Below are 25,726 nucleotides of genomic sequence, written 5' to 3' on the forward strand. Positions count from 1 at the left end.
TTGAACTTCTCAGAGTGATGAGGGTTGAAAATGTAATTTTTATATGAAAATGTAATTTTATATGTATCCCCTTTGGGGTGTCACTCAATAATAACTCTAAAGGTGTATTTTGAGTTCTAACACAGGCTGACAGCTGCGTGTATAGTTTAATGACACAAAAACATCCTATGATCTACATGTCACCCACACCCTGGGGCTGGAGAAAAGGTGTCGACACCTGCAAAGGGGCAAGTCAGGCAGGTTTCAGGGTGACCTGGCCAGGCCTTCCACCCTGCTGACTGGCAGGGTTCCCTAAGCAGGATGTGCCCTCATGTTCCCACAGAGCCCACAGATGGCTTACCACCTGCTTTTGGCAAGATGACTTCTCTTTAATTCTGGGTACTGCTCAGCCCAGAGCTGCAGGAAGATTTATCCCCAGAGGGTTCCTTCAGCAGGTACTGTGGGTCCCCCATGGATCCCTTTTACTAGCCCATTATACAGCTTCTGCAGGTTTTGCTGCTAAAGACAACCTATGACTCTACCTGTACAAAGGGTTGCCTGTGTGTGACAACCCCGTAGAGGATTGCCTCCCATACAGAGGGCCAGAAATGCCTGGGAGGGGTGTGCGCCTGCCCCAATCAGTGGCTTTCACCAATATCTGACTGGTGTGGGAGTCTAAAAGCCCAGTTCCCTGGCCTTGAGGGGGACATACTCTAGGCTGCGTCTAACACTCCAGAACTCCCTGCAGGATGAAGCTGAGGCTGGGATTTGCTTGGCTTCTTTCCCTTTATTGAGCTACTTTCTCTACTCCCTCCTAGTCTCCCCTGGGAGCATTCCCTCAATAAACACATAGATTCTTGGCTCAGCCTTGGTTCCTGGGAGAGGCCAGCCTAGAACCACCTTCTTTTCCCCTCACTCCCACCTCCAGTAGGGGAGTGATCCTCTTGGAGAACTTGTGGTACCCCAAAGGAGGAGGGTCCTGCTTTGAAGTTCCTACAAAGCCAGGGCTTTGTTTGAGCAATTGGCCCCATCCTGAGCTATTTGCTTCGTAAACACTTTGGGGGCAGGAGGAGAAGCAGAATAGGAAGCCTTGGGACTTGCAGTGGGTGGAGAAAGCAGCTATTCAGAATCCTCCAAGGAAAGAAATCATGTCCCCAAGGCAAGGTGTGATCTATTCAGGCCTGCCTTGAGTCTGGACCCTTTTTTCCTTGCACTGGGTGGTCCCAGAGCCTCAGGAACCTCTCCCAAAACAGATAGAGCCTGCTCTTGTGCCTCATTGACCTCAAGAAAGTTCCCCTAGCTTCCTCCTTCAGCTCTGCCATAGCGAGGCGTCTGAGCCTACCAACTCTTCTTCGTTTGAAGTAAAAAGGTTGCTGAGACAAAAGGGGACTCCTCAGCCCAGGCATCTGCTAGCTAAGGGTCCTTGAAATGACATCGAGGGATCCATCCCCTAAAAGGTGTGAGGGCAGCCCATAGTCTATCCTTTGGTAAGAGAAAGACTTGAAAGTTTGCCTGTTTGAGTTTACAAAGCCCAAATAGCCTCTTGGGTGAGTATAATGACCATGACTGCCAACCTGCCAGGTTTCCAAAAGTTGGGACGGTGGGTGTCACATGGACTCTTTGGTGCTGAAAACCCTGTCAAAGTTTGATCACTTAAAGGACCATCAAGCGATGCCTGCTCCCCTGGCCACATGTGACACCCTTAATTCTTGCCCACCATGTTGCATGTGTCCTTCAAATGAGCAAATAGCTCCTTGATCAAGACAGAGGCTGGGTGGGAGAGGGTAAATGCGTCAGGGTAAGCTCCTCCCAGTTTCTGGAACAGCAAAACACATGTGCACGTACATCTTCCTCTGCCTTCTCAGCTTGTGGGTGGAAATTCATGAGGTCAGCTGTTCCTCTCTGTAACACACAATCACTAGGGGTCTGTACAATGCCTGCCAACAGAAGATACACGATAAAGGTTTCTCAGACTCAACAAAACTAATAAAGAGTAATAGTGTTAATGAAGTATGACTCATTAAAAAACTTAGCAGGCAAGTCTACCTTTCCTGAGATTTAACAGATGAATCTTGTGGGTTAGGAGAGAGAAGATGTGTATCCTGTATTCACTGAAAATATTTCTGTTTTCTTGAGCATAATTAAAAGTTTTGCCCTCCTTTTCCTTTGTGTAGTGTGACTTTGATAACTTTGGGCTTTTTAATGATTTTAAATGGGGCTATTAAGCCCAGAACAATGAGACTATAATGATTATAGAAATAATATAATTAATAAATAAATATATAAGCAAAAATATATTAAAATAGATCCCACTAAATTCAAAATTGGTAACAAGTCAATCTGGGACATTCTGTAGAAAAATCTTTCTCCATAAACAATGCAAAGGTGTAGCCAATATTACAGAGGGAGAATATCTGAAGTACAGCAGATGGGTTTAGGCAAGCCTGTTATTGGCAAAGCTACAAGCTGCTTGCAGACAGATTAAAGCCATCTTAGAGAGGATAAGCTTTGAGTTGTTTTTCAACACCTGCGAGTTCTATAAGTGAGTGAGAGTTAAAACTGCAACTAGGTATCTCTAAGAAATAGTAATGGTTAAAACTGAGACAAGAATACACTCAAAATAGTTCGTTAGTTTAAACCTACCTCATGTGTTTCTGTGGGTCTATCCGCTATTAAGAAGTGCAGTTAACTAACCTACAGATTTTATTTTAACCTTCTTTGAATCATAAACTAATGGAGAAAGAATGAACTATTGCACAAATGATGTTGAGAAAAGGGGCTGCTTGGAAAAATATCAAATTAGAGCTTCGATTCTTTCCATATGCCTGCTAAAATAAATTTTAGCTGGATTAAAAAGTCAAATTAGGGGGCTGGCCCCGTGGCTTAGCGGTTAAGTGCGTGCGCTCCGCTGCTGGCGGCCCGGGTTCAGATCCTGGGCGTGCACCGACGCACCGCTTCTCCGGCCATGCTGAGGCCGCATCCCACATACAGCAACTAGATGGATGTGCAGCTATGACATACAACTATCTACTGGGGCTTTGGGGGGAAAAAATAAATAAATAAAATCTTTAAAAAAAAAAAAAAGTTAAAAATGACCATTGAGAAAGACTAAAAAAAATTAATTTTTAACTGTTCTCGGAATATGCAAATATTTTATGAATAAAAAATTGAGGAAATCATCAGTTAAAAAGTATACATGGATAAACTTTTGTAGAGAGCATTTTGGTAATATGTCTCAGATGTCTTTAAAACATTTATTTTCTTTGACCTGTAAATCCACTTCCAGAAATCCCTTGTAAGGAAATAATCCAAGATGTAGGTAAAGTTTTTATATAAATATATTCATGGCAGTCTAACTTACAATGGCAAAAAAAAACAAAACAGAGAGAAAGAGAAAAAATAAAAAGAAAACAGAATTAAACACCCAGGAATAGGAGATTAGCTAAATAAATCATAATATGTTTATATGATGAAACACAATACAGTTTTAAAAATGGCATTTGAGTAATGTTTAGTGATTAATGAAAAATACAATTAATAATTAAAAAACAATATAAATATGTACATATATCAGTATGATCCTAATTTAAAAATAAATTTATGCATACACATACACACATATACGCACATATATTTTATTGATTCTAAGTAGTACATTGGTTCTCAATCTTGATGCATATTAGAATCACCAGAACAGCTTTAAAACATACTGCTGCTTAGGACCCATTCTCAGAGATTCTCATTGAATTGGTCTGGGGTGTTGCCTGGGCATCTGGATTTTTTTCGAACTCCCCCCAAGAGATTTTAATGTGCCCTGCCTCCTCACCAGATTTGAGAACCATGAGCATAAGATATTTTTTTAACTCTTCTTCATTAAGTGCATTAGGAGAAAGATGAATATCCATTCAGCCTTCCAAAGCAAAAGAAGTTCACCTGGTGGCTGCTACCAAATTTCATGGCATGATACCTAAGGAAAAACTCACATATTTCCATTATTAAGAAAAATTATCCAAAACTTGGAAATAAGACAAAAGAATGAATGTATGTCTAATCCTTAACCCATCTAAGGATTATCAAATTCTCTCTGTTTTACTTACTATTAACTTTTGATGAGGCTTCAGACTCTGTGAAGTTGCATGTCCATTAACTCGGAGATCTTTGTGTGCTAAAAATTTAAATGATTTCTGTCTAGTAGAAAAGATAACTATAAAAGTTACAGTTTTTTTGCCCTATAAGATATTAACTAGCTTTTTATCTAATTTAGCAATTTCATTCTAGCATTATTATATATGAATTTTCTTTGAACCAGCTTTATCATGTTGTTGGTTCCCTCATTCATGGGTTAATTCTTTGACATGTATTCACCCTATATTTTTATGAAAGTCATGTTTTTAACTTTGTGAAATTGTACCTTGAAACTATCCATGATCAGATCCACATTCAATGATAGAAGTGAACATAGGAAACACATTGAGTGGAGCTTTATCCAATGTGAACATCTTACCATTTGGCCACAGAAGGCTTCCTTCCCTCTGATGTGCTCAGTACATGTTCTCTTATGTGGTTTGTAAAAATCCCCAGGCCCTCTGTGCACAAGGTCTAGTCCCAAGTGTTTTTTAAATCCACTCCATATTAATGATGGTGAATGCCAAATCGAGTAACTTGAAGAAGCCCAATTTATACCCTGGGGTAGTTACAGTCACACTAGTTACTTATCTTCCGCATCTGAAGATTTGGGTAAATCTAATTTTACAAATCAGTCTTCTGTTCCCGTTGACTTACACAATCACTTCAGAGACACTTTGTCATCATTTGGAGCTGTTCTGCCGTCAGCTGGGACTCCTGACACTTTGGCCAGACTGTTTTATTTTTTTGTTCCCACTCTCTCTGTCAAGTCCTCAATGATCTGAAAGATGCTAGACTATAAGCTAGGAGCTTTGCTATTTAAATAAACCTTGCAGTGAATTCATTTTTAAAGCAAATAATTTTCCATGAGTTTGTTTTTTTTGTTTTTTTGAGGAAAATTGGCCCTGAGCTAACATCTGTTGCCAATCTTCCTCTTTTTCTTTTTCCTCCCCAAAGCCCCAGTACATAGTTGTGTATCATAGTTGTAGAGTTGTAGCCCTTCCATGTGGGACGCTGCCTCAGCATGGCTTGATGAGCAGTGAGTATGTCTGCACCCAGAATCCAAACTGGTGAATCCTGGGCCGCCAAAGCGGAATGCGTGAACCCAACCACTACTACGCCACTGGGCCAGCCCCTCCATGAATTTCTTAGTTTAACTGCTTAGTAGGTTGGTGCATGATGAGTTTGTTTGGAGTGGGATTGTGTTTGTTGGTCCTAGTTGCTTCAAGGAGAGACATAGCAGAACTGTTATCTAAAGCAAAAAAAAATATTATCTCTATCGAAGGTGAAAATTATAAGGTCCATGGCAAATGCCTGTGTTGTTTGATATGAGATTGTCAGATTAGTCTGAGAAATAACCTTTAGGTTGGCATTTGCAGTTCTCTCAGATCCCTGAAGCAGACTTTGTAAATGAGTCAGCTCCTTCCTGGGTGCTTGTCCACTTAGGAAATGTCTTCCTAGTTCCAACCACAATGGATCCTTTAATACCAGGACGCTGATGGTGTTGCTTCCTGCATGGCAAACCTTTCCCAAAAGTAAAGTTAGCTCCATCAAAGTTCTCATCTCTATGACTGGAAAAAGTGGGTACTGAGCAGCCAGGTTAAAGGATTTGCTCCAGCTAATCAACAAATCCCAATTGCCACGGCTACAAAGAACCCAGTCTTACATGGGGACCTGGGCTTGTAGTATCAACACCATAAGTACAGCTTGACTTCCTTCAAAGAGCCAGAGACCTCAGGTTTGGAAAGGAATTTACATATCGCCTGATCCCTTCTCTTAACTGAATCTTGTCCACCATAGGCCACTAGCCTTTGCTTGTCTATTTCCAAGAACAGGAACTTACTTCATCTAAAGTCCAACCCAGTCCAACCCAGACTTTGGACAGATCTCTTCAAAGTTCTTTATTGAGCCAAACTCTATTTTCCTATAACTTCCTCCCGTTGCTGATGGTTTTATTCCTTGGAGTCTGTTGCAAATTGTCCTCTGCCAATTTGGTAATTCTCAGTAATTATTTAGTAGATATTTGCAGCCTCCAGTTGTTGAAGTGATAAAGTTTGTAGGTCTCCTCTCCCGTGACTTTGAAACGAGGTATTATGTTATGAGGAAAACAAGTCTCAGGATGAATTCTTTCCTTCATGCAAATATTTATTAGAAAGAAGACACAATTCTAGTTGGACAACCTGTTCTACCAACACAATGTCCTAGGTTTCTGTTCTTTTGGGCACTCCAGTAAGCACCTTGCATAAAAGGCTTACCCAGGGAAGATGCAACAATATTCCAGTGGCAGGATTCAGGTGACCTTGTAGTCAGATCAGTTAAGAGCAGTGGTTCTCAAAGTGTGTTCCCTGAACCATCAACAGTGGTATTACCTGAGAATTTCTTAGAAGTGTGGGTTATCAGACCCCACTCCAGAATCACTTACTACATCAGCAATCTGAGTTTTAACAAGCTCTCCACCAAGAGTCTTGCCCAAGAATCAGTGGGCAAGAGAATTCCCTAACCATTACAGGACCAAATTTAAGCCTTAGGCCAATGGCATAGATCTGGACTGGCTATACACACACACACAGACACACACTCATGCACACACACATACCCTATTTATATTATATGGGATGTTAGTGTCTGTACAGTATTCCTAGCTAATTCATATATTTCAAACCCTCATTTCACCAATGAAAAATCATTCCTAACATCCATTATGTTAACAAGCAAACCTCCCAATAGATCACGGATAAAGAGAGCTGAAGCTCTTGTGGTAGCTGTCTCAGGAATGTGGGCTTCTGATAAGAATCTTTCAGATGCTAACTGCCAAGCCCAGAAGTGTATATTCCTGATTTGAGTGCCTACAGTATTTACCAACCACCTCTAGTATACAGATTACAACTAACACAAATCCATGCCAAAGAATTTGAAGTTAAATCACAAATAATTTAAACTTCACATAGAACTCTTCCTTATGGTAACTATTGAGTCTATCTGCCTTCTTTTTTCCCAGCTACACACCCTCATGCCTTTATTCATCCTTAGTACAATGTGATTTCAAAGCCCTTGACCACTTTGTTCTCCTCCTAGCTTTAAGTTAACCACAAATCAATGAATATGAATATTTGGGCTTCCTGATTCCAGGAAATCAGTGGGCTCCCTGATTCCAGGAAAAGGTACTTACACAGACACACACACACATACACACACACAAATGTTCCACTGCTACGCCCCAGGGCACCACATCCTAGATTTTGCTCAAACTCAGAGCCCCTTTTTGCCAAACTTGTCTTGCCTATCTTTGTCCTCTCTACATGGGTCAGACATGTGGAAATGTAGACAAGAATGTGGGTAGGTGACCCTACCCCACATCTGTAAGCAATGAATGCCCAAGTATAACACACACACACACATATACACACACTTGATGGCTCACCAAATGAGTTTAAGAGGATGATAGATAAAGCTCGTTTTTAAAAAGTTTTAATAGTTGTGTCTATTTTAATGTATATTAAGAAAACATAATTAACATAAAACACCTGATTTTATAGATATTATTACTTAGAATGAGGTTAAGTTTGAAACATGAGTCCATAAAAATTAATTTTTAAATATGATTAAGTTAATAATCTGGTGTGCATTTATACTTAAATTGTGAAGAAGGCACAAGACACGTAGGGTTTTTGATAAACTATTCACAAGGATAAAGGGTCCAGGATATGGGGGACCTGGCCTTGGGTGTCTTCACCATGAGTACCTTTCCTAGGAAAACAAAGATCGTGGACTCAGCATCATTTACCTGTCAAGCTGTTCTATGTCTCCAGAAAGAAGTAAAAAATTACAGAAAATGCCAAAACTCAATTAGTTTAGCAACACAAACACTACTGATTCTTTGATAAGCCCCTTATAGCTCATATGCCTCCTTTTAATTTGGGAGAGAAAACACAGATCTAAGCCAGAAGAAACTAGAGTTTTGGTTTTGTTAGTGGAGAGATAATATCATGGCAGATAAAAAGAGCAATTGCCTAAAACAGGAGGAAAATAGCACAGGCCACATCAGCCTTGTCATGTTATTTTTTTTTTTTTGTGAGGAGGACCAGCCCTGAGCTAACATCCAATGCCAATCCTCCTCTTTTTTGCTGAGGAAGACTGGCCCTGGGCTAACATCCATGCCCATCTTCCTCTATTTTATATGGGACGCTGCCACAGCATGGCTTAACAAGCGGTGCGTCGGTGCGCACCCAGGATCCGAACCGGCGAACCCCGGGCCGCCGCAGCGGAACGTGCGCACTTAACCGCTTGCGCCACTGGGCCGGCCCCCTTGTCATGCTATTTTTATACATTCTGAAAACACTCAATGAGCAAAGACAAGCCAAGTCCTTCCTCCTGAGTTTTCTCGAAGTTTGCTATTTTGAGGATACCTTAAGATGAGCCCTAGATTGGGAGTTAAAAGATCTGGGTTCCAGATGATGATATAGCCTCCAAAAAACTACTCCATTTCTCTGAGCTTCCCTCCCTCCTGTGAGGATGCTCTGATAATCCTCAACTTCTCTCCACTCTGTGACATTTTGGATGTGGAGTCTTCAAACCCAAGTAAGTACAGCCAGGACTTACCATATTCTTTGGTATGGCTGGGAATACAGGGAATTTTTGTTCTCCCTATCCCCCCTTTCCTGATGCAATGATTTGTTAATTCCTTTCAGTATCTGATTTACAGTCATCCCTACTTGATAAAATATAGCTCACAAGCCAATGGAAGTTGTCTTGGGTTGAGTTCCTAAGCAGACTCTTAGATAAGGATTTGTGCAAGTGATTGATTAAGGAAGCACTGCCAGGAGAAACCAGAAAGGGAGAGGGAGAAGCAGAGATGGAGGGGAAGCCAGGCAGTGGAGCCGTTGCAGGCGAGCTCCTAGCTTTGGCATGACCCCCAGAGAATCTTTGGAGTGTCCATTACACCCTCCAGTGTGTCTTACTTTAAGGAAAAAAAAAACAAAACCTGGGCTTCTGTGCTCCTGTGCCAGTCGGTTGCCAGCTATCCATCTGCCCTGGGGAGACCCAGGCACTTGCAGCTCTCAGCGGATCGAGTGAAGCAGCCCTAGGGTGGTTTTACAGAGGATCACAGAAGTGAGGCAGGAGTGAAATATGCAGAAACTGGGGGATGACCACATGGAACCAGTGAGGGAGATCCCATGGGGCTGAGCAGAGCACCAACAACATCTACCATTGAAAGCAGGACTGTCACTGAGCTGGAACATACAGCAGCTTCCTTCTAACTGTTGATTTGGTCATGTGGGCACAGAAAGAGTTTGTTTTGATGAGGTTCTTTTGGCTTGGTCTTGGCTTCTGTGTCTTCATGCACTCCTGAGTGGAATCATTTTATATAGGTGTAACGAGACTTGTTTTTCATGTGGCCAAGTGTTAGTCCTACATGGATATCACCCTTCTCCTAAGAACCAAGCCAGATACCTTAGAATACAAATATTTTCATCAGTTCTCTCCCAGGCAAGTTGGAGGAGAACACCTGAAAGCAAAAGGCTTCCAGCCAGAACTTCTAGAACCATCCTTTAGAGGCAGCCGTTCCACTCCAGCTGCAAGCCAGATGTGTCTGCACTAACAGTAGCACTCAGTAAATATTGGCTAAATGGATGAACCAATTACTGTGGTTTGCTTTGACTATGATCAAAGTACATGAGACGGCGGTTAGTTCTTCCCTTCCCTCTCTCCTGGTCAGTGAGTCCTCAGTGCTTCGGCTCCCAAGTAAACAATCAGGAACTATTGCACAATACCAACCTCCGCGCTAAATACTCATTTGGCTGCAGTTGCAAAAAAGACAAAGGAAACATTGGCATTTTTGAAAAGGGGAGATTTGGGCATAATCAGTGTTGGTTGTGACTGGCTGCCCTGTTGCAATTGAGAGATGCCAAATCTGGCTGCATTGAAATGGCAGGCCACCCCAGACCAGGACCCTAAACAACAAAAACCAAACCAAAGCTGCCTGTCAGCCATGCTGTCATTAATCCTGGAACAGGCTAGGGAAGGAGTTCATCAGGGAAGTCAGACTTCCTTTCTCAAAAGAAACCAGATCAGGACTGTGTCTGTTTATATGTCCAAATGTGCAGATGTAGAGTCCCATTTAGGGATGGGGTGGGGTGCGGTGGTTTGGAAAATAAATAAGCCAAACTTGAAAGGAATTGGGCTCTAATGGTGGTCAGTGCTCCCCCTCAGAGACACAGAGGGAGACAGTGACACTTCTATGAGCTGGTTGAAATATCTGTCACTTGAGATGAGTCTTAAGCTGTACTCCTAGAAGGAATGTATTCATGGTGGTTAGCCTAGTACATACTATGTCATCAAATATTGAGAAGAACATGGTGGGGAGAAAAAGAGCCTCCACCTCAGATCAAGATGGCCTCCTAAATGCTGGGAACCATGTACTTGCATTTTCAGATGGTTTTATCATAGAGTTATCAGAGTTTCCCATTCAATACTTGCAAAGCCCTTCAGCCCTATGTGATGCTACACACGAATCCTACCATTCCACGGGCATAAGAAAGATCTGTGGTTGTTGTTGAAAATGCAAATTCCAGCCCCACCTTCATAGATCTCTTTCCATAGGTGGTGTGACTGGGAATCTGCATTTTACTAAGCAACTAAAAAGGTTTGGATGCAAGGAGACCTCAGATCATTCTACTGAGAAGCTCTGTTGTGAGCACTTGTGACTTATCTGTGAATCAGATAATGGACATAAAATGAATGTAAGATGGTAAATCAATTCATTCATGAGCCATTTATTCTTCATATTTGAAAGATAATCTTTTGCTTCAACTAAGAGATTTATTAAAACCAGTAGTGCCCACTATGAAAAGAGAAGGAGATTGAATTTCATGCACAAGAATATTCAAAATAGAAGAACAGGGAGCCAAATCCAGTTCACACTTGGAAGAACTTACACAACCATGGACACCACAGATTTAAGAAATGGCCATTTTTAGCGACAGAAGTGTAAACAGAACCTTGCTACCTGTTATCTGCTAAACTTATTCTTTGCTCTGGTCCTCAGTTTAGCATTAAGACATGTCCTTATCATCATTTTCAGAAGAAGAAGAATTTATCAGGACCTCCATAGAGTCTTCAATATTAAAAATCCTCAGTGTTTTCTCCCTTTTGAGCTGTAATGATCTTAAACAACAAATCTTAGACTTCACAGATGGTTATTTGGGGAAGATGGAAAGTCTCCAAGGTGTTTTTCCTGATAAGCATCTTCCCTTTGTTTTCTGAATGAAAGACTTTATCTCATGGAAATCAGCCAGTGCCTCCACCCTCTAAGTACGGGACACTGTTGTGAGACATTTAGAACCCATGGCCCTGTGGAGCTTTCAGTCTGCTTGGGAAGCAAGTGCTGCTGGAAGTCTGTGGGTCGTGTAGAATGGGCCACGTGAAATAATGGCGCATGGTGCAGCGGTGGAAGCACAGACAGAATCAGGCTCCCCAGTGTGGGTGCTCGACCTCTTCCACTGACCAGCTCTGTGATCTTGTTTGGTTATTGAGTCAACTTGTACTTCATTCTTTTCATGCTTAATATGGAGATAATGTGGTTTAGAGCAACTCTTCTCAAACTTCTGATGTTTGGTAATCTTGTTCATTAGGTGATCTGAGCCAGTAGATCTAGGGTGGAGCCTAAGATTCTGCATTTCTAACAAGCTCCCAGGTGAGGCTGATGCTGCTGGTTTGGGGACCACAATTGGAGTCGCAAAGGTTTGGGTGTTCTATATAACCCCCCTAGTTTTATATAAAGTTCCTGGTTTGATTCCTATCACATAGCAAGTTCTCACTAAATGACTATTACGCATAATATTTTGACAAGAGTTATATGACATATAATATTGGAATAAATGCAGTTGATTTTTCTTAATCGAGAAAGACTGCTTCAAACCTGAGGTGAATAAATACTGCTTAGAATAAAAAATGGTCCCAGTACACTTGAGGAATCTTAGGGACTTGTCTTAGCCATAGTCATTGTGCTTCACTATTCCCTTAGAGTGGGGACTTTGGATCTTACAGTTGCATTAACTTCAAGGAGAAATTTCATCCAGTGAAAATAATAGCACTAGGCCCATCCTTGATCACATTCTCATACCATTACAGTCAGGGAAAGAGATAATTAGCTTCTGTCTCCAAACACATTCAAGTACTGGCTCCTTCTAGAAGGGGAGGATGAAAACCCAGAGAAAAGAGGTGACCACCCCACTGTTAGATTCTGAGTCGTGAACCAAATGACAACTACCACAACTTGTGAAATACTGGTTTGTTGTTGTCGTTTGGGTTTGTTTTATGGATGAAAGGGATAGGGCTAAGACGTGTATTCCTGTCCCTCAAGATTGACTAACGTTGTGCCACATAAGTAACATATAAAATGGGGTATATGAGTGTAATATTAATCTTAATATTGATAAAAGCTACAATCCACCATGAAAAAGTAGCAACCAGGAGCCTATATATATGACAACACAGCTGCAAAATGTAAAAAGCAAAAATGGGTTGAAATATAAGAAGAAATTGATAAAGCTAGAGTTACTAAGGGAGACCTGAATACACTTGAGACTTGAGATCAAGTTGACTGAGGATTTCAGGGAGTTTGAATAACAAACCTTCCTTTTCAGTTTAATTTGATGTAGGTAGATAGCTAGATAGAGTCAAAGGTAGAATAGATTTCCATTTCAAATACAAATTAAACATTATCAGAACTTGGCCATGAGTAGGGCACAAGGGAAATCTCACCAAATTTCAAAAAGGAAAAATCATATGGGCCACCTTCATGGACCATGATGAAAATAAAATTAGAAATTACAAAAAAAACCTCTATTATTTAAATTTTAAAAATCCTACTTTCAAATAACTCTTGAGTTACAGGAAAAATTAAAACTTAAAACTGAAATTTAAGACTATTTAGAAATAAATAACAAAGGCCATACTATATGCCAAAACCTGTAGTATAGAGCCATAGTAACACCTAGAGGACAATTTATAGCAATAAGTATACTGTACCAAAAACAACAAAAATGTAAAATAAATGAATCTTTTATCAATTCAAGAAGTTATAAAAAGAACATAACACATCTTAGGAAGAATAGAGAAATAAAAAAAGATATAAAAAATTTTAAAAAATAAGAAATAAAATAAAGGCAGGGAAAAAAAGAACTGGAGATTAAAAACATAGGTAGAAATGATCAATAATATGAAAAGCTGGGATATACTGAGATTGATCTGTCAAACCACTCTGTATTATTTTTCAATATGTAAATGAAACTAAAAAGTTTCCAGTGTTAAATTAAAAGACAAAATAGCCACACAATGTGCTTTGAGAATAAATATGCTTTGAGAATATGTTTTTGAAAATGACCCAAATTCCCGATCTGAAGCTTATCTGTGTGTCAATAGAAGCTTGTTTCATCATCTACAAGGTGGGGATAGTAACAGTTTGCACACCATGTATCATTTAAGGTTTATGTAAGTTATCATATGAAAAGCCCTTACAACAGTGCCCAGCAAAGAGTGAGCCCTCAATAAGTGTTAGTGTGGTTTTTATTAATAATTAAGGAAAGTTGTCTGACTTGGTTTATAAAGTCCCTTTTTTCTTCTTTGGGCTTTTGTTGAATATAGTGAGTCTTTAATAAATTTTTGTTGAATTTGAAAGTGTATCTCCACCAGAAAGCAAGCAGGGTCTATGGGAGGAGAGGGATCTAGCCTGCAGAAGCTTCATTCAAATGATTAGCAGTGTGGGGAGACACCAAGGTGTAGGTTTCAGCTGTCTGTGATAATTCACCCAATAGGTGTTGATGTATATGGGTTTGTTGGTTTGTTTTATTAATTAAAAGGTGAAACATGGAGAGAAATAGATGTTAGCTCAAGGCACACTCTCCTTACACCTTCCCCAAGACGTTCCTGCCATATGGTCCTTTGACTAATGGCCAATGTCCCCAGCATAATAGCCATCCATGTCTCTGTTGACCTGGTATATCAAAACCGTACACCCCTTATATCCACACTCTTCTTCTCTGGTCCTAACCTCACATTTGAGTCCAGACTGTGAATCAAGAAATCAGTCTTAGCCTAATGCATGTAAATAAGTAAGCCCCTTGAAGAGGGAGAAAGGAATGTCTCTGGAGTCCATCCGCCCTGTGTCCAATGTGGGTCTCAAATAGACTTGGATGCAGAATGAGAATGAAGAGCTTTACGAATTACGTTTGACATCAAGGAATAACTGCAGCCTGCCCGCTTTGTACCATGTACCTTGACAGCAACAGACCCTCAGATGTTTCTGTCTCTCATGCGAACAGCCCAGTGCTGCTGCTGGGCCTGGGAACCTTGGTCTGCAGCTGGTTATGGAAATTAGCAATCTTTATGAGCGCTGTGCCGGCACCCCAGAACCTTGCAATTAATCACACGGGTTAAATCTGATTTGGGATCCTAAAACCCTGTAGGAATAGTCAATCAAAGGCAAATTCATTTTTATATTTTATTCTTTGCGTCATTTCTTATTTTAAAATATGGTCCAGAAAACACAAACCCCATCACAGGAGGCTCCATGCAAAGGGAATTCTACAGACAAATACAGACAAAAAAAACCACTTCACACTGTGTCTGTCTACAGGAAATGTACCATGCCTTATGGGTGTGAAAAACAGATGAGGAATGCTTTAAGGATTTCTGTTTAACTCTGTTTAGCCCAAGGATCAGCAAATGTTTTTCTGTATAGGACCAGATAGCAAACATTTTCAACTTTGCTGGCCCTGTGGTCTCCTGCAACCACTCAACTCTGCCATTGTCACCTGAAAGGAGCCATTGACAATAGAGAAGCGAATGGGCATGGGAGTGCTCTAATAAAAATTTACTTATGGACCCTGAAACTTGAATTTCATACACTTGTCACGTGTACAAAATATTCTTCTTCCTTGCGTCTTTTTAACCATTTTAAAATATAAAACCATCCTTTGCTCACAGCCGGTACAAAACAGGCAGTGGGCAGTATTTGGCCATAATTGTCAGAAGCCCCTGATTGAGCCCACTGTGTCCCTCCATACAACTAAGGAACTTGCCCCCATCCCACCTGGTGACACTTATGAACATTCCAGTAGAGAGTGTTCTATGGATCAGAGCTACTCGAAGTGCAGTCTGTGGAGCAACAGCATCAGCATCGCTTGGGGGTTTGTTTGTTAGAAATGCAGACTCTGGGACCTCATCTCAGACCAACTGACTCAGAATCTCTGAGACTGGGACCTAGCAATCTGTTTAAACAAGGTTTCCGGTGATTTTGATGCCCGTTGAAGTTTTAGAAGTGCTGCTCTAGACCATACCTGGAAAATTGCTGACTTGGGAACATTAAATGCCACCTGGGGGTGTCAGAACAGTTCATTCAGCTATTTATTCAACAAGCCAATTAATATGAATTGAACACCTACAAGGGGCTAGACCCTTCGATAAACACTGGTGATTTGAGATAATTAATAGGATACCGTTGGGCCCTTAATAGACTGGAAGATTGTCTTACATCAGAGCCCCAGGGAATAGTGTTGAGTGGCTCTGCTTCTAATTTCTTCACTTACTAAGCAGGCTTTGCTGGCTGGGGCCACACTCCCAGCTCAGGCAACACACAGGATGCAGGTTTAATGTGGTAATCTGTGTGAAGTATTACATGCCGCCTAGATAAGGAATGCCCTTTCACCAGTAACATCCTTTCATGTGCTGAAATTGCTGTTAATCGACAGCATTATGCCTCTTCAGGGGCTGTCTCTTAGAATCCTAACATGCTTGGGTTTGGGGTTTGTGGGAACGATTTATCAAACTCTAGCTTTAAACATCCCAACAGAGGACCTGGGGGTGCGCTCCATGCCTACTCTCCCTCTATTCTTTAGGAGAGTAGACATTGCTTTTTCAGCTTTGAAATGCTGTGCATTTGAGAATTGTCAGATTCATCAGCCCCCCTCCCAAATCACAGACATACCCCTATATTTTAGAGGAGGACACTGGGGGCTCCTGGGGGGGACTGTGAAAGTGATGAAAACAAAGGCATCCACCACATGGTTCCTCTGCCATCGTGCCAACTGTCCATCAGCCAGATTCTCATAGGGTGCTGTCAGCTCGAAACCAGGGGGCCCTACAGCTGTTCTTCAGATGCTGAGAATAGCAACTTTGGGAGGAGATTGCCAAGGAAACACATGAGACCTGAGAGTGTGTGTGTGTGTGTGTGTGAGAGAGAGAGAGAGAGAGAAAGCATCCATCAGCAAACAGACCTGAAGGAATGGAAAACAGCAACAGGACTACAGGTCTGAAAGTTCACAGACCCCTGCCTTCTCATAAACTGGCCTGTTCAAAAGAAAGGTCAGTTGCTTAGAATGAAGGAAGAAGTTCCCCCAAGGAACCCAGCAGCAAAATACAAAGATGGAGAACAGGGCAAGAAGGCGCTCTTGTTTATCTCCATGTGGTAATCCTGTGAGAGGTGCTGCTTAGAGACTGGAGGCTCGAGCACTCTGCTGGTTTCCGTGGTTTCCAGCTTCCACAGGTGCTCAGCACCGCAGCAACATGCCTTCTGCCCAGCCGTTAGTAAAGGAAAGCTAATTAACAAATATTGGATTTGTTCCACTCTTAGCCAAGGGTACAGGCTTATCACAAATGATCAAGGCTTTCTGAATATTAAGCCCCGACATCCTCACAAATAAGGTTGACCAGAACTTTTTCTATAATATAATCTCTTCAGCAAGCCTATGAGACTGGTGTTATTTGTACTGTTGAGAAAACTGAGGCTCAGAGACAGTGATAAACTTGCCCAGAGCCATCCAGCAACTGGGTGCCAGAGCCAACAGTCCAACTAGGTCTTTCTGACATCAAAACACTTATCCGCTCCACTAAGCTATGGCCTGCAATCTACTCAACGTTTCCATTGATCCACCATTTTATTCTGGAGGGTAGATCCCAGTCTCTCAGAGGAACACTGGAATTTTGTGTCTGCTCATCTGAAGGTTCAGGAGTGACTTGGTATAAATTCCTTCCAATTTTGGTTTCCTAGATCTCTAATTTCTAAAAATGGAGACCTGTATTTAAGTAAAACACAGAGCATTTAAAGCTCTACATCACATCATGAATACATATTCTAGTGGCAAGAATAGGTGTTCAAAAATTAAAAGGCTCATGGTATGATGCCCTGTGATTTTTTTACATAAATAAAACTAAAAAAAGCCAATAAATAAAACTAACCTAACATAAGCTATCTACCTTTTTTAAAAATACTGGTAGTAGAATGCAGCCCTGAAGCATTTTTTTCTTGTTTTTTACTCTGATTTCACATTTGATGCTTTGCCTAAGAATCACTAGATAGAAAAGAACCGTGGAATCTATTATCTCCAGAGAAGTTTCACTTTAGGACACCTCCTATCTAGGAACGCTGAATATTCTGAGTTACTTCACAGGAGCAATAAATGTGAAATATTCTAATAACATGGACTAAATTAAAATCCCAGAGGAATTCAACCTTAGCTGTTGAGACAGCAGTATGGCAGCTGGCCTGGAAGACAAGATCAGAGAGCCCACTCCCCCAGCCTTACTTTGAGGGCCTGCCTCTGTGAGCTTTGGTTCCCCTGCCTTCCAATGAGTATGTTCCTGATTTTTTTGATGAAGAGTTTTCATTTTATTTTTGCAAAAAGTGCTTCTCATATGAATAACAATAATAATAATAGTTAAACGGGGTAGTGCCCCAAGGCCCTAAGTCTAATTTCCTCTTCCAGCTTCAGTTTTCAATAGAAGGACAAACACAGATGTGTTTTTCAGTTGGGAAATTATGCTCCTATGTAATGTTTCTACTCCATTTTAAGTCTCTTCAGACCTTCATTAGTTAGTGTAACACCAGCTGCTATAACAAAACAAAACCCTCACATTTTCAGTAGTGTAGCACAATGGAAGTGCGTTGGCATCTCATATCAGGGTTTAGGTCTTTCTGGTCAACCATTGACTTTCCTCCATGGAGGGATTCGGAGGGCCCAAGTTCCTGCTGTCTTGTAGCCTGGCCATCCTCTCGGGCCCTGTTTTTCCTGGCAGAAGGACAAAGAGAGGGCATAGAAGGAATGCCTGCTTCCAAACTGCCTTAATCTGGCAGGGACACACATCATTTCCACTACAACTCATGAACCATCTCTAGCCACATGGTACCACCTCCTTGCAAGGGGAACTGGAAATGTAATTCCTGGCTGGGCAGCTATTTCCCAGAGACCGTGCCCTACCATGCAAGAGGAAGGAAAAATTCCGGTATATAGTTGGTCATCTCAGCCACAAGGCAAGAGCCCATGTCTTCTACAATTTTGCTATCTACAGGGAAGTTTTCATCATATCAAATACTTCTCATCTCAAACCCTTCCTCAGGCCCTTTACCTGATGGCCATTCCTAGGGACATGATTTCCTCAGGGAGGCCTGCTGTGACCTATGGGCACTCATGGTACGTCCTCAAATATAATTAACCCAGAACCATACCCCTCCATCGCATCATTCCGAACTCTTGAATGCTTTGTTTCTTAAAAAATACTTCATAGGTAGACAGGTATTTATGTCCAGGGTAAAGTTGGCAAGTATGCATTTGTGGTGCCTTTTGTAAAAACAGTGTAATTCTGTTGACCCCTGTTTGAGTATGGCTTCCAGCTCAGAAGATGACTGAGCCACGGAGACAGAATGTAGGCCATTTTGGTCTTCCCCTATTTGCGCACACCTACACACACGCACATATAAGCCCTCACATGTTCGAATATGCTTCTTCTCAGGTTCTGTGGCCAAACCCATCACTGACCCCCCAGCACAGGAGACCAGCCACCCCCCACCGCTACCATGGCCGAAGACGCGGACATGCGCAATGAGCTGGAGGAGATGCAGCGAAGGGCTGACCAGCTGGCTGATGAGGTGAGGGATGGAGACATGGGAAGGGAGCAAAAGATGGGGAGCTGGGTAGTTTGTCTTATTCAGGTTCAGGTCAGAAAAGGGCTTCTTCTAATGTCTCAATAAAAAAAAACGAAACAGGGTGAGTATGACTTTGATTTCCCGTACACCCAAGGCCTCTGCAGACAGGAATGGATTGATTATAAAACCTATATATAAATTAATGTCTTAGCCCAAACTCCCAATTTCTAGAAATCTAGAGTAGTCAAGATCCTCTAAGAAAAGCAATGTCTTTGGGTGTTTTACAGCCAGTGGTGTGTTGGAGCTGGCTGAATTCTGACAGCTGATTGTTAAATTTTCCCGAACTTCGCAAACTGGTATTAAAATTGAATTATATAGACTGACAATTAAACAGATTATATTAAAATCAAAGGTAATAAATACTCAAAACTCATTGATTCCTAATTATTTTACTCTATTTTATTACTATTCATGCTCTAAAAATTCTTGACATGTATGGGGATACCGTATAATGGCGTGTTACTGCAAATCTCCCCAAGTTCACCTCCAGAGATGCCATGAAGTATGTAGTCATAAATCAGACAGGGTAGGAGTATTTATACCACAGGAATCTGCAAACACTACAAATCAGGGCTTGACTCATGGTTTGGGTGATTGTCTAGAATTAAGAAAGTAGAGGAAATATTAATAATGTAGATTAAACTTAAAAGTGTGCGCATCTACAGCCATTATGCTATAAATAACACAAAAAATTGCGAAAGTCTTTCAGTATTTGAAAACTATGATTCTCTTCAGCAAAGAAGTCGCTTGCATCATTGACAAACTAGTAAGGTTTCAATGTAGGTCTTCGTTGTTGCACTTTCCTCTTACTCATTAATGTAAACAAAAATATCAACCAATGTTCATGCCAGAACTACACTTGTTCTACCCATACTTAGCTATGGATGTAAGAGTTCAGCAAAATTCACCAAAAGCTTTCTGTGAGCATCAACTGGCTATATGGAATTTACAATAAAAATTATTGTATGTTTTATTATTGTTTGTAAATGTTGTGCTATTCATCCTTTATATCAGTAAAATAACAAACTTAAATACATATATATATATTCATATATTTTTCCAGAGAGCTGGTTGTTAAACATTTACCAGCATACCACTGCTTACACAATTCTATTTCAAAAAGTAGCCTGCTGACAGCTCTTCCAGGAGAGTTAACATTCTTCATGTTCCTTCAGAATCTTGTTCAAAATAAGTTTGTCGCTCAAAAGCACAGCTTTGAGAAATCACACTGGTTGTTGGATTCTAGTAGTTTCAAAGGAACTGAGAAAAAAGTGACAACACTGTGCCCGAGGGACTAGCACTGAGTTCAGACTTTCCATCTCAATTTTTCTTATCTAAGGACAAAGGTAATTATTATAGCTGTCTTCTATAGGCTACTTATTTCAAACATGCTTGATTTTTTTTTCACCCTAAGGCAATAGCTTAATTTATATTGATAAGAGCTTCCAGTTGTGTTTCTAGGGGCTTTATAAGAAACTTGATGTTAGATTCATCTCAATTCATGAAAAATTATGTTTGTGTTTAAAATTCAATATTCCTGGTCCAGGGAGGCCAAATTAGTCCTCTGAGTATTTGAGATAATTTTTCATGCATCCTGCATAAGCAAAATTATCTTTTCCAGATTACTTTGTCTTTGATATCAAGATCAGCTTCATATGGTTTTGATTTTATGAAGATTAGCTTTAATTTAATTGCTTTAGGGAATTTTATTATGTAGAAAGCCTGATAGGAAAGAGATTGAAAATGAGAAGACCCATTTTTTGCGTTTCAGTTACAAACTTAGAATATATGATAGCGACTCTTTGTGTTTCTCAAGTGAAGAAAGTATTTCTGATTTTCCAAGACCTTCGGATCCTGTGCTCATAATATTTATGTTTTTTATCTTAGTCGCTGGAAAGCACCCGTCGTATGCTGCAACTGGTTGAAGAGGTAAGGAATGACCATATTTCAAGATAAACTAATCCCATTTGCTTACATATTCTTTGCCTAGACCCTACCATCTTTCCCTAGGCCATGATCCCATTGGTTCCTGTGTAAACGTAGCCTGCCAGGAAACCACATCAGAGGGAGATGCTGTATTTAAGTTGCCAGGTAGCCATCAAAACGTTCCCTCTCCCCCCAGCCTAGGCTACCTTTATAGTCTGGGAAGCAGAGAAAGATAATATTTCCAAGTAAATGCTCCCAAGAAATCACAAAAGATTGAATCACTTTAAGCAAATCAGACTGATTTTTAATACACAAAGGAATTATCTACATAAAAACTTAATTTGTAATGATTTTGATGCCTCTAAGTCATGTCTAATCTTGACATTTTGTTCTGACTTTAGCGACATAAATATCTTTTTAAAATATGTATCCATATAGGTATAACATTTTCACAAATTGGTATAGGGTCAGGCACTAAAATTCATGAAATAATAGGAAAATGCTTTAATAAAGGGAAATATCAAGTCTAATAATGTAAATGTAGAATCTCTTTTATATTCCTGACTCTGGATTGAACATCCATTTGCGAGGCATGGTTAATAAATCCTAAACTATTTTTAAATGGGTAAAATAGAGCAGATAGCAATAATGGAATCAAAAGGGCATTTGCAATAAGCCTCACTCATTCCAATTTGGGAGAGCAGCAGTCAACCAGGAAGAATAAATAGATTAATTGAACTTGTCGCCATTGGGAGAGATGAAGTGGAAAAAGAATGGAATGGGCTATATTTATCTTAACCGAATAAAACAAGCCTAATAGTTTTTATTCAGTGAGATGCAGTTTTAGCTATGCTTTTGAAACTGCTTATCAATGTATAAATTCGTGTGTGGTTATCATTCTTAGAGATCTTGGGCGTTCTCTAGCAGAATGATTAAATGAGCCTACCCGCTTCATGCTATTGTAAATTGCTCATGCAGTGACGTGCAAGGAAAAAAAGATAAATTTTATAAGGCTAGAAGGAAAGGCAGCTGCTCCTCACACTATAGGAACCAATATCTTCCCTTATTTCTGCAGCTTCGGCTTCTCAGCTAGGAATGAAATATGGCTAAATGTGAACTGCCACAGGAGGAGTGGGGAGAAGGTGGCAGCCATGACCTCCCCCAGGACGCTGGGGAAGGGTGGGGAGGGGCACTTAACAAGATCTGTTATCATGAAAAATGACAATTTGAGCCTGCAATGTAGCACTAATTGGCCCCCACAGGAAGGTAGCCAGTGAAGGGCCCTCGGCAGCAGAGGAAAGCAGCCTTCACCCTCTAAATGAAGAGATATGTTTTCGTTGCTCTATCCTGGGAACACTGCTCATGCAGATATACTTGAGGACCAAGAAGGAGGCAGGTGTTCTAAATCTAAGAGTGCTGGCGAAGCTTTCAGAGTAGACTTATTGTCCCTCAACTTGTCATGAGAACAAAGGAAAGAAACGGATCTTAGCAACATTCCTGTGCGAGCTCTGACGTTGACCTGAAGGGAGCCCAGAAGTCGGCTGACGTAATCATCTTGATACGTCTTTATGACCTTCAATCATAGCCTCCAAACTCATTTTTCATTTTCATTTATGTGTATGCACGTGTCAAGCAAATTTCTAAAATATCAGAACTGTGACCAATTTGCCTACTCATGCAATTTTGAAACACTGCCTAGAATATGGAAACCGGTGGAGCAAATGTGTCAAAATGCACCACTTGGAACTGGCCCCCCACCCATTGGAGTCTTTGGGCCACGGGCACTTCTTTTTTGTGTCTTCTTAAATTGCAGGCAGTGTCAGCCAGTCTTGAAAATGGAGTGTCTGCTTTAATTTATTCTGGGGAAAAAAATCTCAAAAGCTCTATTGCTTGAAGTGGGATTCTTGAATCATCCATTTTTGTTTCTCAATCAAGCATGAAGTTGCATCTTAGAACAAGGAGCGAAACAGATGGAAGCTATCTCCTACCTCTAACAAGTGAGAGGAGACTTTCCATCCTTAGGAAATGATGAGCAAGGCATTATTAGAGTAGATTGATTTGCTCTTCCTTCCTCCTGGGTTATTTTATATTTATGGTCAAACATCTCTTATGTCTAGGGCATTGGCTATTCAGAGGATATTCTGCTTTTCCATCAAAAAGGAAATTCTCTTTAAAGAGAATTAGCATTAAATATTCATCAAGGGCAGAAATCATTTGGAAAATCTGAGCATTGAAATACCAGGGTCTTGCCCACGATCCCAAAGTACATCAGTGCTATATAATTTGAATTGAGCTGAATTCTTATTGAAATTCAGTCTCAAAGACAGGAAAGGTTACTCAACTTGTGAAGTCTCCCTAAGGCAAACAATCCCACTTTCAGTGGAATATATGACTTTGTGCCATCCCTCATAGGCTTTAGGGTGTAACAGAGCGGCAGGCATAGAGGCTTGCTTTTTAACAGAAGCCATCCTCAGCATTTCAAGGATGATGTAAAGTTACACAGTGGTCAGTGGAGAAAGTTCAGAAAAGCTGAATGCCATACACGGGTAAAAAGGTTAGAAATCATATAGCATTTGCTTCCTAGCCTGGAGTTGGGAGCTGGCTCTTATGCTGGATGCATTACAAGAAATATTTATGGGATGCCTAACTCTGGGGGTGGGAAGGAAGATATAAATTGATATCTTGCATAAAAACAGATATGAAAAATCTCTCCAAATTCAAGGCCATACCTGCCTTAGGAGCAGAGGAGGGAACAATTCCTGGTAGGAGAGTCCAGCCAAAAAAGTTAACTTGGCCAATACTAAATGCAGGAAACAAAGTCTACACATTCATGCCTTGGGCTATGCAACCTCAAGCCACACTGCTTCAGGGCAGGCTGAGTTACAAGCACCACACAGAGCTCTCATGGAGTGGTGGTTATGGAGGGCTCCCCAACATTTCGTGAATATTTTAGCATCTTGTGTTTTCATTCCAACTTGTCTTTCAAGACACTTTGGCCACGAGAAGCAAATGAGCATTCTAAAGCTATGTCTGTGTTGTCCCAGACTTGCTGGTAAAAATGGAAAATTTGAGTTAGTTTGTTTTCAGATAGCACATGTGGGGTCTTTTGGACCTCTGGCAGTTAAGAGAGTGCCTGGATTGTCCTAGTGTAGCTCAGATGTATTGGACTTTGGGGAAAGCATCTCAGAATGACAAAAGAAAGACGTAAAAGTGTTCTATAAATGTGGTTCATCTGCAAGAAAGGAAAAATGAAAATAGAGAAATAAAAGGAAAGAAATGAAAAAAAAATCCCTCACATCTCCAACTCTCTTGTTTTTAGGTAGACAATTTTCCCAGCAATCTCAAAGAGAAACCAAGAATTGAGCTAAGATAAAAATAGAACCACCTCCTCTCACTCCTATATTAAAACGTAATATTCGTTAAAGAATAAGAAAAAGTAATATTCTGCTTCCCCCAAGATATTGTACCCATCCATGCCCTTCTCCCTTGTGCTTCTAGTTCTCCCAAAGAGTAATCCAATTATTTTGATAAAAGCTGTCAGCAAAACAGTGGAGCCAAATGTAAGTTCTAACATTTATTGAGAACCTACTATGTGCCAGGTACTGTGCTCTGAGCCATCAGCATCGAGCATATATTATCTAATTTATTCCTTGTAGCCACCTTTCGCTACTACTTTGATCTCCATTTCACCAAGAAGGAAATTGAAGTTCACCATGGTTAGGTAACTTGCTTGAGACACAGCTACAAATGGCAGAGATGAAATGAAAATCCAAGTCTAGCTGATTCCAGAGTGTGAATTCTTAAGCACAGCACTTAACTTCCCTTCCACCAACAACTCCTACAATACTTAATTTTTCTTTGAGAATGCCACAAAAAGCAAAAGGATCTAAGAAAACAAACACAGCAGCTCACTGTATACTGATTTGAGATTCCACACAAATTAAATTCTTTATCTTAATGTACTTCTTTTTCAACCAGTCTCCCATAGAGTTGAACTTGTAGAAGCCTTTGCATTCTGTAGCTCATTTTATCCTTGTAAATACTCTGCGAGTAAGGGAGCTGTTCCTGTCCCCATCTGACAGCTGGGAAAGCTGAAAAACAGAACAGGTGACTCTAGAGCAATAGAACTGCAAAGATAAGTCTAGAATTCAGAATTACTGACTCCCGGATCCCAGCTCTGCCCACCTGACCGAATTGTCTCTCACTCACTCTGTGAAGCATGGTTGAGAAGCCATGCCGTACCCTTAGTGCCTGGAGCAGAGTGGAGGCTCAATGAACATTTAGTGAATGAATGAATGAATAAAATAATGAATGAATGGATGAGTGTTGAGCAAGTGAGTGAATGAACCAACATACCAACCACCCAATCTTATTTGGCATCTCTACCCTTACCTTAAATATGGGGAAACCTCCTGAATGATCAGGTGACTCTTACACGATCTCATTGGCTGAGCTAAGAGCACAACCCAGCATTCCTGACTCCCCAGTGAATGCGCACTGCTTCTGTTCTCCCAAATTAAGGCAAAGTCTTGCTCCTTCAGTTAGTGCTGTGAATCGTTCCAGGGCTGAAACATTCAGCACCAAATTGGACAAATGAGACATTATATTTGCAAGGCTCCATAAAAAATAAATGGGTATAACAGAAATTATAAACAGATGAGAGAGCTGGACTGACAAACTGAAATCGCTAACCTCTTTCCCACTCACTGTCCCCAA

The 25,726-nt window shown here is 40.7% G+C and overlaps 1 protein-coding gene across 1 annotated transcript in view; it reads left to right on the forward strand.

The window, feature by feature from the left end:
* SNAP25 (synaptosome associated protein 25) overlaps positions 1-25,726 on the forward strand; it is an 83,094-nt gene that overhangs the window by 35,448 nt on the left and 21,920 nt on the right. Inside the window, exons 2-3 of the mRNA XM_058563207.1 lie at positions 18,892-19,027; positions 20,972-21,013. Of these exons, the coding sequence (XP_058419190.1) occupies positions 18,956-19,027; positions 20,972-21,013 (114 nt within the window). The 5' untranslated portion in view covers positions 18,892-18,955. The remainder of the gene's footprint in view (positions 1-18,891; positions 19,028-20,971; positions 21,014-25,726) is intronic.

The sequence above is a fragment of the Diceros bicornis genome, chromosome 19 (genome assembly GCF_020826845.1).
Source record: "Diceros bicornis minor isolate mBicDic1 chromosome 19, mDicBic1.mat.cur, whole genome shotgun sequence".
Classification (NCBI taxonomy): Eukaryota; Metazoa; Chordata; class Mammalia; order Perissodactyla; family Rhinocerotidae; genus Diceros; species Diceros bicornis.